Raw genomic sequence first — 14,952 nt, 5'->3', positions numbered from 1 at the left:
GAGTGTCTATATAACTTATCCAAAATAACATACTTCTGAGAGGAAGAAGGAACTATTCATCATCATGACAGGACAGTGGTTGTAAACTGAGTCTTCACCAGGCAAATACAGCTATATAGCTTCCATCAGGGATGGAAGGCAGACTTGCCATTACATGTCATTTTGTACATTATGATTTTTCAACATGTGAATATATTAACCATTCAAATTCATAAATTAAAAATAGGCATAGGGGAAAGGTGTTTAGAAATCAAGGTCTTGGTGCTATTAAAATTGATTTTAGGTCCTTTCAGATAAAAAAAGTATAGATATTGGGACACCTGAGTGGCTCAGTTGACTCTTGATTTCAGCTCATGATTCATGAGATAGATAGAGCCCTGTATCAGGCCCTGCACTGACAGTGTGAAGCCTGCTTGGGATTTTCTCTCTCCCTCCCTCTCTCTGCCTCTTCCTCACTTGTGCTCTCTCTCTCTCCAAATAAATAAACTTAAAAAAAATATGTAGTTCTAGGGGCGCCTGGGTGGCGCAGTCGGTTAAGCGTCCGACTTCAGCCAGGTCATGATCTCGCGGTCTGTGAGTTCGAGCCCCGCGTCAGGCTCTGGGCTGATGGCTCAGAGCCTGGAGCCTGTTTCCGATTCTGTGTCTCCCTCTCTCTCTGCCCCTCCCCCGTTCATGCTCTGTCTCTCTCTGTCCCAAAAATAAATAAACGTTAAAAAAAAATTAAAAAAAAAATGTAGTTCTATATAACTATGATAGTCCCCAATTTATAATGGTTCAAGTTATGATTTTTCAGCTTTACAATGGTGCAAATGCAATACTCACTTCGTAGAAATCATGCTTCAAATTTTTTTTAAGTATAAACTCCATGTTTGTTTGTTTGTTTGTTTGTTTTTTCCAGAGAACAATTTCTCTTCAGTACTTAAGGACTTACTTCCTTACACGGACTTCAGTGGAGGTTGTGGGGAAGCACCAGCTGGTCTAAATGTAGGGTTTGGGGATGTTTCGGAGGCTCAGTTGGTTGAGCTTCTAACCCTTGATTTTGGCTCAGGTCATGATCTCATGGTTTGTGGGATGGAACTCCATGCCAGCTCTGGGCTGAGCATGGATCCTGCTTAAGATTCTTTCCTCTCTCTTTCTCTGCCCCTCTCCCATGCATACACACATTCTCTCTCTCCCTCTCTAAAAGAAAAATAGAAAAGAAAATTTTAATCTGGGTAGGGGTGTTTGGTCTTTTTGTGCTTCACCAGAGCAATTCCTGACCATTTTGCTGTGAATGGCACAACTCCCACAGTAATGTAGCTTCACATACAGCTTGGGAAGCACATAGGCAACTAAGATACTCACTTTGGAAATGTCCCTGGCAGTGGTGGCCTCTACTATGTTCTGAATAAAAGGAACTTTTTTTGTTTTAATGTTTTTTTTTCTTTTTGAGAGAGTGTGTGTGTGAGCAGGGGAGGGGAAGAGAGGAAGATACAGGATTTGAAGTGGGCTATGCGCTGACAGCCTGATCTGGGGCTGGAAGTCATGAACCATGAGATCATGACCTGAGCCGACAGAGCCACCCACATAAAAGGAACTTCTTAATGGCCCTGTCCTTGGGCATGCAGTGGGCATAGCTGGTGCCACAAATAGGCTACATGTGACCCTTTTTGCAACATGGCCATTATTTCTTCTTTTCTTGGTCATCTTGGAAGCAAGGACCCAAGAAAGCAATACTGCAAATTTAATTTTTTTTTTATGTTTTCTCAGGCTAGTGATCTGAGGCATGATACTCTTTCTTGATGCTGGACAATAGCAGGGTGCCACAGCTACCAGTCAGCCATGCAGTCTGTGCCCATGCAACCATTATATTTTTCACTTTCAGTACAGTATTCAATAAATTGCATGGGATATTCAACACTTTATTGTAAGATAGCCTTTGTGTTTGATTTTGCCCAACTGTAGTCTAATGTAAGATTTCTGAACACATTTAAGGTAGGCTAGGCTAAGCTATGATGTTTGGTAGGTTAGGTATATTTAACATTTTTGACTTTTAATATTTTCAACTCAGGCTTATCAGAACATAACCCCATCATAAGTTGTGGAGGATCTGTGTATAGATATATAGATCCATAAAAACTGTGTGTGCATGTATTTTTCACATGTAATTATAATGATACTTGCAATCCCAATCTAGTCACACAGGGTTTGATTTGCCTTCCTCCATTCCCTATTTGTATCACCTTCCTCCACATTGAGAACCCTCTTTCCCAGAGTCTCCCTTGTTTTGTCTTCTCTCCTCCTCTCTTTTCCCCTCCCATTGTTCATTCTTCTGTTCTTCCTTCCTTCCCATTGGTTGACAGAGGAACACAATGTAGGCATCATAGGTTTAATATCAAGCTTTCAAAAATGTCACAGAAAATTCAAGCAGTGTTCTGGAAAGAGAAAGGGCTCTTGATCTAGGGGGATGAGGAATATTTGTAGGTACACAGGGCCTGAATTGACAGTGGCTTAGGGAAGCTGTAGGGACCCTGTCAAGTGGGTGTCCCCTCATGAGTGTGGCAACTTATCTGTTTGAGCCTTGGGTGACAGAAGAAGCCCAGGGCCATGGCCAACCCCAGACAACCTTCCGTGGGGCTGCCACACAATTTCCTATAAAGGGCATATGTGAATTTTTTTTTCCAAGATGGGTCCAACATTTCTTTTCCTATGGAATAGTGAGCATGAGGTCAAAGTCCATGTGATACTTTTTATGTTAGTAATCAGTCTCTGCCACAGGAGAAAAATACATGTTTTCAAGCAAAATTGAATAAAGGAGGTAATAAGTTATATTGTTACATTGTTTTCTTTAAGGGGGCAAAGGATATTTTATGCATAAAACATTTTCTTTCATTCTGCTTATGTCCTCACTTTAAATTCTCAGAAGATACTCCAGAAATCTCTGAATCTGTGTCCTGTTCCATCTGCACATTATTAGTAATGAGTTTTTTTAATTTAATTTATAATTAGTTAACACAGTGTAATATTAGTTTCAGGTGTACAATATAGTGATTCAACACTTCCATACATCATCCAATGCTCATTTCAAGTGTACTCCTTAATCTCCATCATCTATTTCACCAATCCCTCCATCCACCCACCTCCCCTCTGGTAACCATCAGTTTGTTGTCTACAGTTAAGAGTCTATTTCTTGCTTTGTCTCTCTTTCTTATTTTTTCCCTTTGCTTTCTTGTTTTGTTTCTTAAATTCCACTATGAATGAAATCATGTGGTATTTGTCTTTCTCTGACTTGTTTCACCTAGCATTATACTCTCTAGGTCCATCTATATCATTGCAAATGGAAATATTTCATTATTTTTTTCTTAATGTTTATTTTTGACAGAGGGAGAACATGAGCAGTGGAGGGACAGAGAGAGAGAGAGAGGGATAGAGGGTGCTGACAACAGAGAGCCTGATGCAGGCTCAAGCTCAGGAACTGTGAGATGGTGACCTGAGCCAAAGTCAGGTGCTTAACTCATTGAGCCACCCAGGTGCACTGACCTCATTCTTTTTCACTGTTGAGGAATATTCCATTCTATACATATACCACTTCTTCTTTATTCATTCAACAGTTGGTAGACAGTTGGGCTTTTCCCATAATTTGGCTATTGTAGAAAATGTTGCTATAAACATTGGGGTGCATATATCCCTTCGAATTAGTATTTTTGTAATCTTTGCATAAATACCTAGTGGTATAATTACTGAATTGTAGGGTAGTTCTATTTTTAACTTTCTGGGGAAACTCCATACTGTTTTCCAGAGCAGATGTACCAGTTTGCATTCCCAGGAGCAAACAGTGCAAGAGGGTTTCCCTTTCTTCACATCCTTACCAACACCTGTTGTTTCCTGTGTTTGTGATTTTAGCCATTCTGACCAGTGTGAGGTGATCTCTCATTGCAGTTTTGATTTGCATTTCCCTCATGATGAGTGATGTTGAGCACCTTTTTATCTATTGGTCATTTATATATACATAAATTATAATATTATAATTCCTAAGTATAAAAGGATTAAGCACTAAATGGAAGTCAAATGCATTAAAAAAAACTATTGAAATTTAAATGGAAAATATTACATTAGCAATATCATAAATTATTTTCCAAAGAATATTGTAGGAAGTAAGGTACATTAAATATTATATAATGACTAAGTCTAGAATATTTTTACTTGCATTCTTATCCATATAGTTTAAAACTCTAGAGCACAGACTGAATGAGAAGATCATTTTAAAATAAATAATAGAGGAGCATGTGAATAGCTTAGTCAGTTAAGCCTCCAACTCTTGATTTTGGCTCAGGTAATGATCTCAGGGTTTGTAATTTCGAGCCCCACACTGGGCTCTGTGCTAATAGTGCAGAGCCTTCTTGGGATTCTCTCTGTTTCCCTCACTCTCTGATCCTCCCCCCAGTTGTGTATGAACGTGCGTGCTCTCTCTCTCTGTCTCTCAAAATAAGCAAAGGTAAATCCTTTAAAATAAACAATAGATTGTGGCATATGCCTACTTTTTTATTCAGAAAAAAATTTAAGATTATTTATTTTGAGAGAAATAGAGCAAGAGAATGAGCAGGGGAGGGGCAGAATAGAAGGAGACAGAGAGAGAGAGAGAGAGAGAGAGAGAGAGAGAGAGAGAGAGAGAGAATCTCATGCAGGCTCCATGCCATCAGTGCAAGCCCAATATGTGGCTCTGTCTCACAAACTGTGAAGTCACAAGCTGAGCTGAAACCAAGACTCAGATGCTTAACTGACTGAGCCACCCAGGGGCCTCACAGTTTTGTTTTGTTTTTAATTTTATTTTTATGTAATGTCTATACTCAAGGTGGGGCTTGAATTTACAACCAAGAGATCAAAGATTCATATGCTCTACTGAACTTAGCCAGCCAGGGCCCCCGGGGTATATGCAATTTTAAGGATAAAAGGAAGATGGCCTTTGTGCTTTTATATGCAAATAATGTTCTTATGGAGATAGTCCTCAGAGTTTCCATTAGCCTTGAGTGACAAGATTCTTTAAGTATTGTGTGAAAAAGAGACAATCCTTTTACTGATAGGAGGTTTCCAATTCTATCTGGGTTGGATCTTCTAGATATCTCCAGGAGTAACAGCAATTCATTATAAGGTGGCCAAAGGGTGTCACTAATTTTGAACTGGATCCTGTGGAACATCAAATAGTTTATTTATATGAATCTGTAATGTTTTATGTAGTGCTATCAGCTATGCAGTTGATTCTTTTTTTTAATTAATTTTTTTAGAAAGAGTGTCAGAGGGAGAGAGAGAAGCTTAAGCAGGCTCCTTGCTCAGTGTGGAGCCATATGTGGGACTTGATCTCAGGACCCTGAAATCATGACTGTTATGCCCAGAATTCGTGATCCCCAAATACCGCCAGGGAGCCGAGTCTGATGTAAAAGCAAAAGAGCCTTTATTCGAGCTAGCTCGAGCTCAATCCCCTACCTGCACCGACGCAGCGGTGAGATACCAGGCAGAGAGAGTGACTTTCAAAAGGACAAAGGTTTTATTGGGGCCTAGGGGCAGTTGGTGAGGTAATGGCTATGGCCTCAGCCGATTGGCTGGGGAAGGGTCCGAGTCCTGTTAGGCAGGTGAGGGGGGAGGGTTACTCAAGGGCAGGAGGTGTACTCAAGGTGAAGGACACAGAACAAGATGGAGTCGGCCGCCCTTTCATTCCCCCCTTGTCATGTAGCTTCCGGACCCAATCATGGGACCGGCTGCATTTATGGTGACAAGGGGAACAGAGTTTGGAGGTTTATGCAAAGTTCTGGGAAGCAAGTGTCCCTGGGGTGGCTCTGGGAGGTCTGATTAAGTATTGTCCCTGAGCTGGTGTCTATGATCTGCCAGGTGATGTTTTGGGGGGCGTAGGGACTTCCGGCAGCATGAGCAATGACAAGCAGAGTTAACAGAGTTACCAATATTAGGTGGGTCAAATGTGCTGTAGCTTGAGCTTGAGCGGGTTGTGTTGGTCCCGACTGATGGCCCATCGCGTGACAAAGTCCTTCCGGATCGAGGAGGGGTCTGCTGGCCGAGCGTGGGTGTGATGGACCCAGGTTGCAATGCCGTCTACCTTGAGAGCGGTGGGGGTTGTCAACACCACGATGTAGGGTCCCTTGCAGCGCGGCTCGAGAGTCTCTCGGTGGTGCCTCTTGACGTAGACCCAGTCTCCCGGCCTGTACTGATGAGGTGTCGGGATCGGGCCAGCCTCATAGATGGCACGGAGGCATGGCCAAATGTCCTCGTGCGCCCTCTGGAGCCCGCTCAAGGAAAGAAAAAGTTCTTGATCTTTAAACTCAGCAATAAGTTCAGCTCGAAGGCTGGGAATAACAGGGGGTGGCCTGCCAAACATGATCTCGTAGGGAGTAAAACCCAGAGAGTAAGGAGTGTTCCTAACCCGGTAAAGGGCATATGGTAGGAGAGTCACCCAGTCCCCGCCAGTCTCCATGGTTAATTTGGTAAGGGTCTCTTTTAGGGTTCTATTCATTCTTTCTACCTGTCCTGAGATCTGGGGCCTATAAGCACAATGTAATTTCCAGTTTGCCCCCACCGCCTTGGCTACTGCCTGCATTACCTGCGAGATAAAAGCTGGTCCATTGTCTGATCCTATCGTGGCAGGAAAACCATACCTGGGTAAGATGTCTTCTAGTAGCTTCTTAGCCACCGTCTGAGCCATTTCATGCTTGGTTGGGTATGCCTCCACCCAGCCAGAGAAGGTGTCTGTAAATACTAAAAGATATTTAAAACCATAATTTCCTGGTTTGACTTCAGTGAAGTCGACTTCCCATTGAGCTCCCAGTCTGGTGCCTCTGAACCTGGTTCCTTTTTTATTTGATGTGGTTCTCGCATTGGTGAGTTGGCAGGTCTTGCAGGCAGATACAACTTGCTCTATTTTGGTGTCCTGTTGGTGAATCTTGATTCTGGCATGTCGGATTAAGTCTTTTAATTTTCAGGCCCCCATGTGAGACCGATGCATGTGCTCTAATATTGAGACTCTGAGCTGGTCTGGCAGCACGAGCTCCTTGTTAGGTGTATACCACCATCCTTTTATCTCCTGGGCCATGGGGAGTTTCTTGATCCGCTGTAACTCCTCCTGGGAGTATTTGGGCTGGTCTGGTAAAACTGGGTCTCCCGGGTCCGGTAGTTGTATGGTCATGGTGGGGACTGGAGCAAGGGCTACTGCCTTGGCTGCCTGGTCAGCCTTTCGATTATCTCTAGCTACTGGGTTATCAGCTTTTTGGTGCCCTTGGCAGTGGATAATGGCTAGTTTGGCAGGAAGCCATAAGGCCGTAAGCAGGTTAAGTACCTCCTGCTTATTTTTTATAGTCCGTCCTTCTGCCGTCAGTAACCCCCTCTCCTGATAAATTGCCCCATAAATATGAGCTGTGGCAAACGCATAATGGCTTCTGTGTAGATGTTAAGCCGTTTTCCAGCTCCCAGCATCAGTGCCTTGGTGAGGGCTATGAGCTCTGCTCGCTGGGCTGACGTTCCAGAGGGTAGAGCCTCCGCCCATACGGTGTCCGTTTCAGTGACCACTGCTGCACCCACATACCTGTGTCCGTCTCGCACAAAGCTGCTGCCATCAGTGAACCAAGTAGCCTCAGCATCGGGGAGGGGCCGGTCGGTCAGGTCCGTCTGGAATCCATGTACTTGTTCCAGGATTCCTGCACAGTCATGTAGTGGAGCACCTAGGTCAGGGTCGGGCAGCAGGGTTGCAGGATTGAGGGCTGCACTGGGGTGGAACCGCACGCGTGGAGGGTTGAGTAGGAGGCTCTGGTAATGAGTCATACGTGTATTGCTCATCCATCTATCCGGAGGCTGTTTCAGGACCCCTTCAATGGCGTGTGGGGTCGTGATCCAGATCTCCTGTCCTAGTGTCAGTTTGTCTGCCTCCTTGACTAGGAGTGCTGTCGCTTCAATAATTCTTAGGCATGGCGGCCAGCCGGCAGCCACTGGGTCTAGTTTCTTGGACAGGTAAGCCACTGGGCGGTTCCAGGGGCCTAAGGCTTGAGTTAGAACCCCTTTTGCTATTCCCTTATGTTCGTCTACAAAGAGGTGGAAGGGCTTCGTAATGTCTGGTAGGCCCAGGGCTGGGGCACTTAGGAGGGCCTTTTTTAACTGATTAAAGGAAGTTTCTTCTTTTTCAGCCCATTTAAATGTTTTCCCCTCTTTGGTAGCTTCATATAGGGGCCTGGCGATCTCAGCAAAACCTGGAACCCAGAGGTGGCAATAGCCGGCTGATCCTAGGAATTCCCTCACTTCTCTTCGGGAGGTGGGAGTAGGGATCTTTAGGACAGTTTCTCTTCTGGCATCTGGTAACCGCCGCTGTCCGCCCTCCAGGATATATCCCAGGTAACTTACCCTCTCCCTGCATATCTAAGCCTTCTTCGTGGATTCCCGGTACCCTAAGGCCCCCAGGTAGCCAGCAGGTCCTGGGTCCCTCACTCACAGTCTTTGGCCGTGTTGGCAGCAATCAGGATGTCATCTACGTACTGTAGAAGGGTGAGGCCAGGGTGCTCCCTTCTGTACTCACCCAGGTCCTCGTGTAGTGCCTCATCGAAGATGGTGGGTGAATTTTTGAATCCCTGAGGTAGCCGTGTCCAGGTGAGTTGCCCACTGTAGCCCTCCTCCGGATCATGCCACTCAAAGGCGAACAAGGGTTGGCTCTGGGGTGCCAGCAGCAGACTGAAGAAGGCGTCCTTTAAATCTAGTACAGTATACCAGATCCTGGAGGGCGCCAAGGAGCTCAAGAGAGTATATGGGTTGGGAACAGTTGGGTGTATGTCCGGGACCCTCTTATTTACTTCCTGGAGGTCTTGTACCGGTCGGTAGTCATTTGTGTGAAGCTTTTTGACCAGCAGTAAGGGGGTGTTCCAGGCAGACTGGCAAGGAACTAGTACCCCTAGGCTTCGTAGTCTCCAGATGTGTGGCTGAATCCCCTTCCAGGCCTCCTGAGACATGGGGTATTGTTTGATCCTTACCGGACTCTCTCCTGGCTTGAGCTCTACCAAGACTGGGGTCCTGTGAGCGGCTAGTCCCATCCCCCCCGTCTCTGCCCAAACTGAGGCGAATTCTTGTAGCCATCTGTCTATATTATTCTCTCTCGGGAGCGCCTCCTGGTGGAGGAGGTATTCATCCTCCAGTTTCATGGTCAGGACCTGGATGGGGTGGTCCTTGCCATCGGTGACCTGAGGCCCCCTTGTCTGAAAGTTATCTGAGCTCTAATCTTGGTCAGTAAGTCCCGTCCTAACAGCGGGTAGGGGCATTCTGGTATTACCATAAAGGAGTGGGATACCTGGCCCGTTCCCAAATCTACTGTTCTTCGGGTAGTCCATGAATACTGGCTCATACCAGTTGCCCCTTGTACCCAGGACTTCTTGCTAGCTAGTTTTCCTTGTGGGGTGCGGAGGACCGAATGTTGTGCTCCGGTGTCGACAAGGAAGTCAGTAGGGGTCCCCTCCACTTTAAGAGTTACCCTGGGTTCGGGGAGAGGGTCCGAACCCCGACTCCCCTAATCACTTAGTTCATTTAGCTCTAGGACTTTTACTCGATCAGTCTTGCTTCCCTTCCCGCCGGCCCTTTTTGGACAATCTCGGGCCCAATGCCCTATCTCCTTGCAGTATGCGCACTGATCCTTCTGCAGCCTCTGCTTCCCCCCACTTGGTGGTTCCTTTACCTTTTCTTGCACCATCTGCCAGCTGCCGGAGACGGCGGTCTCGTTCCTTGGGGAAGTCAGCAGTGGTAGCTAGTAGTATTCTGGCCAGGTCTCGAGTCTGCTTACTGCTGGCAGCCGCAGTGGCGCGAGCCTGCTTGTCCTCAGGAGGCTCCCGGTTATTATATACCTTTTCGGCTACCACCAGTAACTCCTGCACACTTTTTTCTCCTAGTCTATCTATTTTCTGCAATTTTCTCCTAATGTCTATGGCCGATTGGTTTACAAAGGCCATGATAACAGCTGCCTTGCTTTCCAGAGCCTCTGGATCCATGGGGGTATGGGTACGGAATGCCTCCATGATCTGTTCTAAAAAGGCAGCCAGAGATTCATCTTTTCCCTGTTGTACATTTCCTACCTTGGCCAAATTGGTTGGCTTTCTAGCAGCCATTTGGAGACCCCCCCCATTAGAATCTGGAGGTAGACCCGGAGCCTCTCCTTACCTTCTGCCGTGTTGAAATCCCACTGGGGCTGAGTTAAGGGGAAGGAGGCATCTATCTGAGCCTGGTTGGTGGTGGGATTCCCATCTGCGCCTGGAACTAGTTTTCGGGCCCCATTGAGGATTCTTTCTCTTTCTACAGTCGTGAACAGGACCTGCAAAAGCTGCTGGCAATCGTCCCATGTGGGCTGATGGGTAAAAAGAACAGAGTCTAATAAATCAATAAGCCCTGCCGGTTTCTCAGAAAACTTAGGATTCTGAGCTTTCCAATTGTAGAGGTCACTAGTGGCGAAAGGCCAATAGTGATGGGGCTGATTCCCCTCCGCGTTTGGGGTCCGGTGGCTCGCAGGGTCAGAATAGTGGAGTCGGCGGCAGAGGCGGATTGCTCCCTCTGAGCCCTTTGTCTGGTAAAGGGCAGGCTTCCCACTGGAGCGTTTCCGCCTCCCGCTCTCAGAACAGCGTCTGCCTCCCCCGGAGGGGGAGGATGGTGTTCTTCCGGCATCCTAGAGGGGTTATACCGGGGAGGAAAAATTAATTCTTCTTCCATACCCCCCTGTAGGACAGGGTAGAGGGGTGCTGAAGGCTGGGTAAGACTTTTCTTCTTCTTTGTCCCCTGCAAAGCAAGAATGGGTTTTGGCTCTAGAGGGAGCGGGGCTAGGAAGGGCTTAAGCCAAGAGGGTGGGTCTTCTACAAGGTCCTGCCAAGTGATAATGTAAGGGAGCTGATCAAGATGGCCCATCTTAGGCCGAGAGATGATACTCCTTACTCGGTGGATGGTAGGGAGGTCGAAGGTCCCCTCTGGTGGCCATCCGACATTGAAAGTTGGCCACTCGCTAGAACAAAAAAACTGCAACCGACCCTTTCAGACTTCCACACTGAGGTTGTTAGCTCTTCCCCTCACATCCTTAAAGTGATCAATCATAATACTTAGAGGAGTAGTCTGAGTCTGTCCCATAAGGTCCGTCCAGTAAGTCCACAGAACAAAACAGAGAAACACAAAAACAGACAAACAGAGGGCCCCTAGAAAGTCTTCCAACTCCATGGAAGCAAAATTGCAAGCTAGCTTAGACCTTTGAGGGGATTCCACGTCCCTCCAAAGACGACGGCCTCACACCGACCAGCAGGAGCGACCTGCCTCATCTCAGACCTTTGAGGGGATTCCACGTCCCTCCAGAAGGGAGAATCGGAACGTCTTCCAAAACTCCGGGCCCATGGTCCTCCAGTGCGTCCACTTAGACCGCGTCGGGCACTACCAGAATTCCAGAAATGAGCTCACACAGAAAAGACAGAACAAACAGACACTAACCGTGGCCAGTCAGGCTCTCCGGGTCGGGGGTCCCTCGGGGGTCTTGGGGATCCTGGGCCGAGCCCCCAAATGTTATGCCCAGAATTTGTGATCCCCAAATACCACCAGGGAGCCGAGTCCGATGTAAAAGCAAAAGAGCCTTTATTCGAGCTAGCTCGAGCTCAGTCCCCTACCTGCACTGACGCAGCGGTGAGATACCAGGAAGAGAGAGTGACTTTCAAAAGGACAAAGGTTTTATTGGGGCCTAGGGGCAGTTGGTGAGGTAATGGCTATGGCCTCAGCCAATTGGCTGGGGAAGGGTCCGAGTCCTGTTAGGCAGGTGAGGGGGGAGGGTTACTCAAGGGCAGGAGGTGTGGTCAAGGTGAAGGACACAGAACAAGATGGAGTCAGCCGGCGTAGGCCCGCCCTTTCAATGACCTGAGTCAAAATCAAAAGTCAGATGCCTGAACAACTGAGCCACCCAGACGCCCCCAGTTGATTCTTTTGTTTTTTTGTTTTTTAGTAATCTCTATACCCAACGTGAGGCTTGCATGACACCAAGATCAAGAGTCACAAGCTCTTCCGAGTGAGCCAACCAGTTGCCCCTATGCAGCTGATTCTTGAATTTTTTTTCTTTTTGCTATATCTATCAGGTAGAGGGAAATGGTCCCATAGATACTCATGAGATACTCTCATATACTTTTTTTTTTTGAGGCATTTTTTTAAGTAAGCTCTATGCCCAACCTGGGGCTTGAACTCATCACCCTGAGGTTAAGAGTCACATGCTCTACTAAATGAGACAGCAGGGCACCCTCTTTTAACCATTTTTGTTTTCAGCTTATCAAACTCTCAATTCAGAAAATGTCACTATGTGATGCTTAAATTCATTGTGTATTACATGAAGAGATTCAGTATCTGTTGTTGTTTATCCAACCCTTTATTCTCTTTCCAAGTCTCCCTTTAACCTTTCGTTCTTTGACTAAATGGTAGAGTATCATTTCAAGATCAGGTATCAATTTTTGGAACACTTCCTTATGTTACCAGATCATCTTCATTCAGTGGAATTATTTCAGGAGTTTCTGCCATTAACTGAGTTCAGTGGCCAAACATTTCATCTGAATAACTAATGTTTATTGAGCATTTGAATTGGTGACTATCTCCATTCCAACAAGTGATAATGTATTCTAACATTCTGTTATATCATTACATGTTCCTTCATACTCTTTTTTTAAGTAATCTCTATACCCATTGTGGGACTCAAACTCACAACCCTGAGATCAAGGGTGGCATGATGTTCTACAAACCAAGCCAGCCAGGTGCCTCTCTTCACATTCTTTAATAAGCTCTACTTACCCATCTTTTTTTTTTTTTCTACTTACCCATCTTTAAAAAAAAGTTTATTTATTTTGAGAGAGAGGGAGAGAAAGCACAAGAGGGGGAGAGGCAGAGAGAGGGAGAGAGAGAATCTCAAGCAGACTCCACATTGTCAGTACAGAGCCCAACATGGGGCTTGATTTCATGAACGATGAGATCATGACCTAAGCAGATATCAAGAGTTGGATACTCAACTGACTAAACAACCCAGGTGCCCCATATTCTTCTTAAGCATCTTAACATCTTCCACATCTGTTATACTATCTGGATCTAGATCTTGCCAATTCACTGGCATATGCTTGTGATCTTCTTAGCCTTATGATGAAAATAATAATGATAATAAAAAAAAGGTGTGGGAACTTCAGTCAAATTATCTGTGCATCAGTTTTCTTACTCTTTTCAGAGAATGTTATAGAAAATAAAGAAGTTCATATATTAAAAAAAAAAAAGTTTTGAGTACTTGAAGCCCACAAGTTAACTAGTTCTTTTGTCTTTCTCTCCTAACCAGTGGGGTTCTGGAACTGGCATTGGTGTGGGAGCTAGAGAAGAGTGGTACTTAAGGCTAGCTGAATATTGAGTATTAAGTTTTCTGAACACGATTCCAATGTGTGGGGAGTTTTTCCCCATACCATCAAGCAATTCTTGGAGACCATCTGGGTGACCTATAATTGAACTCCATTCTGACACCATCTATCCACAGATAAAATCAGATTCCACAGGTTAAGGATTCAGACCCACAAAACTACCCCTTCATTCATATGCCAATTTCCAAATTCAGGTTGTTACCTGTGCTTCTTACCAACTGGCTGTAATTCAGGTTCATATGGCCTCCTCCTTAGGTGGGATTAATTTGCTAGATTGACTCCTAAGACTCAAGTAACCAGTTTATTCACAGATTACAAGTTTATTACAAAAAATATAATGAATAGCTAGATGGAAAGACACACATGGCAAAGTCCCAAACAAAGGAACTTGTTTCTCCATGGAGTTTGGGTCCAGAACGTTGCACATGGAACCATTGTTTCAGCAACCTGGAAGCTCTCCTAACCCTAACTTTGTGGGGTTTTATGGAGGTTTTATTACATACGAATGGTTGATTGGATCAGTTTACAATGGCTAATAATTTAATCTTCAGTCCATCTCCCCCTCCCACAATATCAGGGACAGAGGACTGAAAATTCCAACCCTCTAATCACATGGTTCTGGCAACCAAACCAGACCCCTTCTTTCCAGACCTTCTAACCTCATTAACATAACCAAAGGTAATTTTAGCACTCTCATCACAGGAAATTCCAAGAATTTTAGGAGCTCTGTGCCAGAAAGGGGGTGAAGATATATATTATAAATCACAGTACAAAGGTAGCAAGTTCCCCAGAGGTAAGGTCTCACCTTTAGAGTTGCAGCTCAATATTCTGTGAGCCATGAGCCAGCCCCTGTAGCAAGTTTCAACCATTGTGGTACTCTCCCCAGCCTATCTCTTACCACCACAGAGCCACTGCTACTTCTATTTTTTTTTTAGTTTTGCCTGGTGACAATCCTCTCATAAGCTTACTATACTGTACTTATCCCTGTCTTTACTAGCAATGACGTCGCATATACCAAATGATTTCAAGTTTGTTTCAGTTTTTTTTTTTTTTGAGTATAATGTGTTTCCCAGCAGTGAGAGTCATTGATTCTAAAATGATGATTGAAAATTCACTTTTTGCCAGCTCATTTGTGGAATTGTTGGTAAGAAATCTATGGCTCTTATGGGGAGCTGATTTGGAAAAGAGAGAAGACAAGCAGTCAAACAATCTACTGTTTATGAAAGGATGATGAGCTAAGTACAGTGTGTTGTGAATGTACTGTTTGAGACCCTAGCAGAAGACACCCAGGTAGGGATTCTTAAGGAAGACATGATTGGGTTAGGGTCCAGGGTATGGAAAGGGGGTGGATTTTATGGAGGTTCACAGGCCAGGAGACTAAGCTTGGAGATACTTCCAAAAAGGGAAAATATCTGTTTCACAGATACAGGGAGTGAGAGAGACAAGGTATGGGGTTTGATGGGTTATTAGGCCCCATGGAATGGAGGATACATGGCATGCATTGAAGGATTGTTACTGGGTTAGTCCTCTGGTAAGATATGGAGAA

General features: G+C 45.3%; 2 protein-coding genes and 1 pseudogene across 2 annotated transcripts; all 3 read right to left on the bottom strand.

The window, feature by feature from the left end:
- Positions 1 to 935: 935 nt before the first annotated feature.
- LOC124517410 (40S ribosomal protein S26-like) lies at positions 936 to 1,686 on the bottom strand. Its single transcript, XM_047086848.1, is given in 4 exon segments — positions 936 to 984; positions 1,211 to 1,397; positions 1,567 to 1,647; positions 1,650 to 1,686. Coding segments are annotated over 4 exon segments (354 nt in total).
- A 3,158-nt stretch (positions 1,687 to 4,844) lies between these two features.
- On the bottom strand, positions 4,845 to 14,275 carry LOC124517421 (centromere protein K-like; annotated as a pseudogene).
- Positions 5,945 to 11,118, bottom strand: LOC124517414 (uncharacterized). Its single transcript, XM_047086852.1, is given in 7 exon segments — positions 5,945 to 7,419; positions 7,422 to 8,432; positions 8,435 to 9,208; positions 9,211 to 9,676; positions 9,678 to 10,127; positions 10,130 to 10,459; positions 10,819 to 11,118. Coding segments are annotated over 7 exon segments (4,806 nt in total).
- Positions 14,276 to 14,952: the final 677 nt, after the last annotated feature.

The sequence above is a fragment of the Lynx rufus genome, unplaced genomic scaffold, assembly GCF_022079265.1.
Source record: "Lynx rufus isolate CCGP_SWC_20201006 ecotype Redwood Valley unplaced genomic scaffold, mLynRuf1.p SCAF_21, whole genome shotgun sequence".
Taxonomy (NCBI): domain Eukaryota; kingdom Metazoa; phylum Chordata; class Mammalia; order Carnivora; family Felidae; genus Lynx; species Lynx rufus.
Note: the sequence above shows the minus strand (reverse complement) of the source record. Positions and strands in the feature narration are given on the sequence as shown.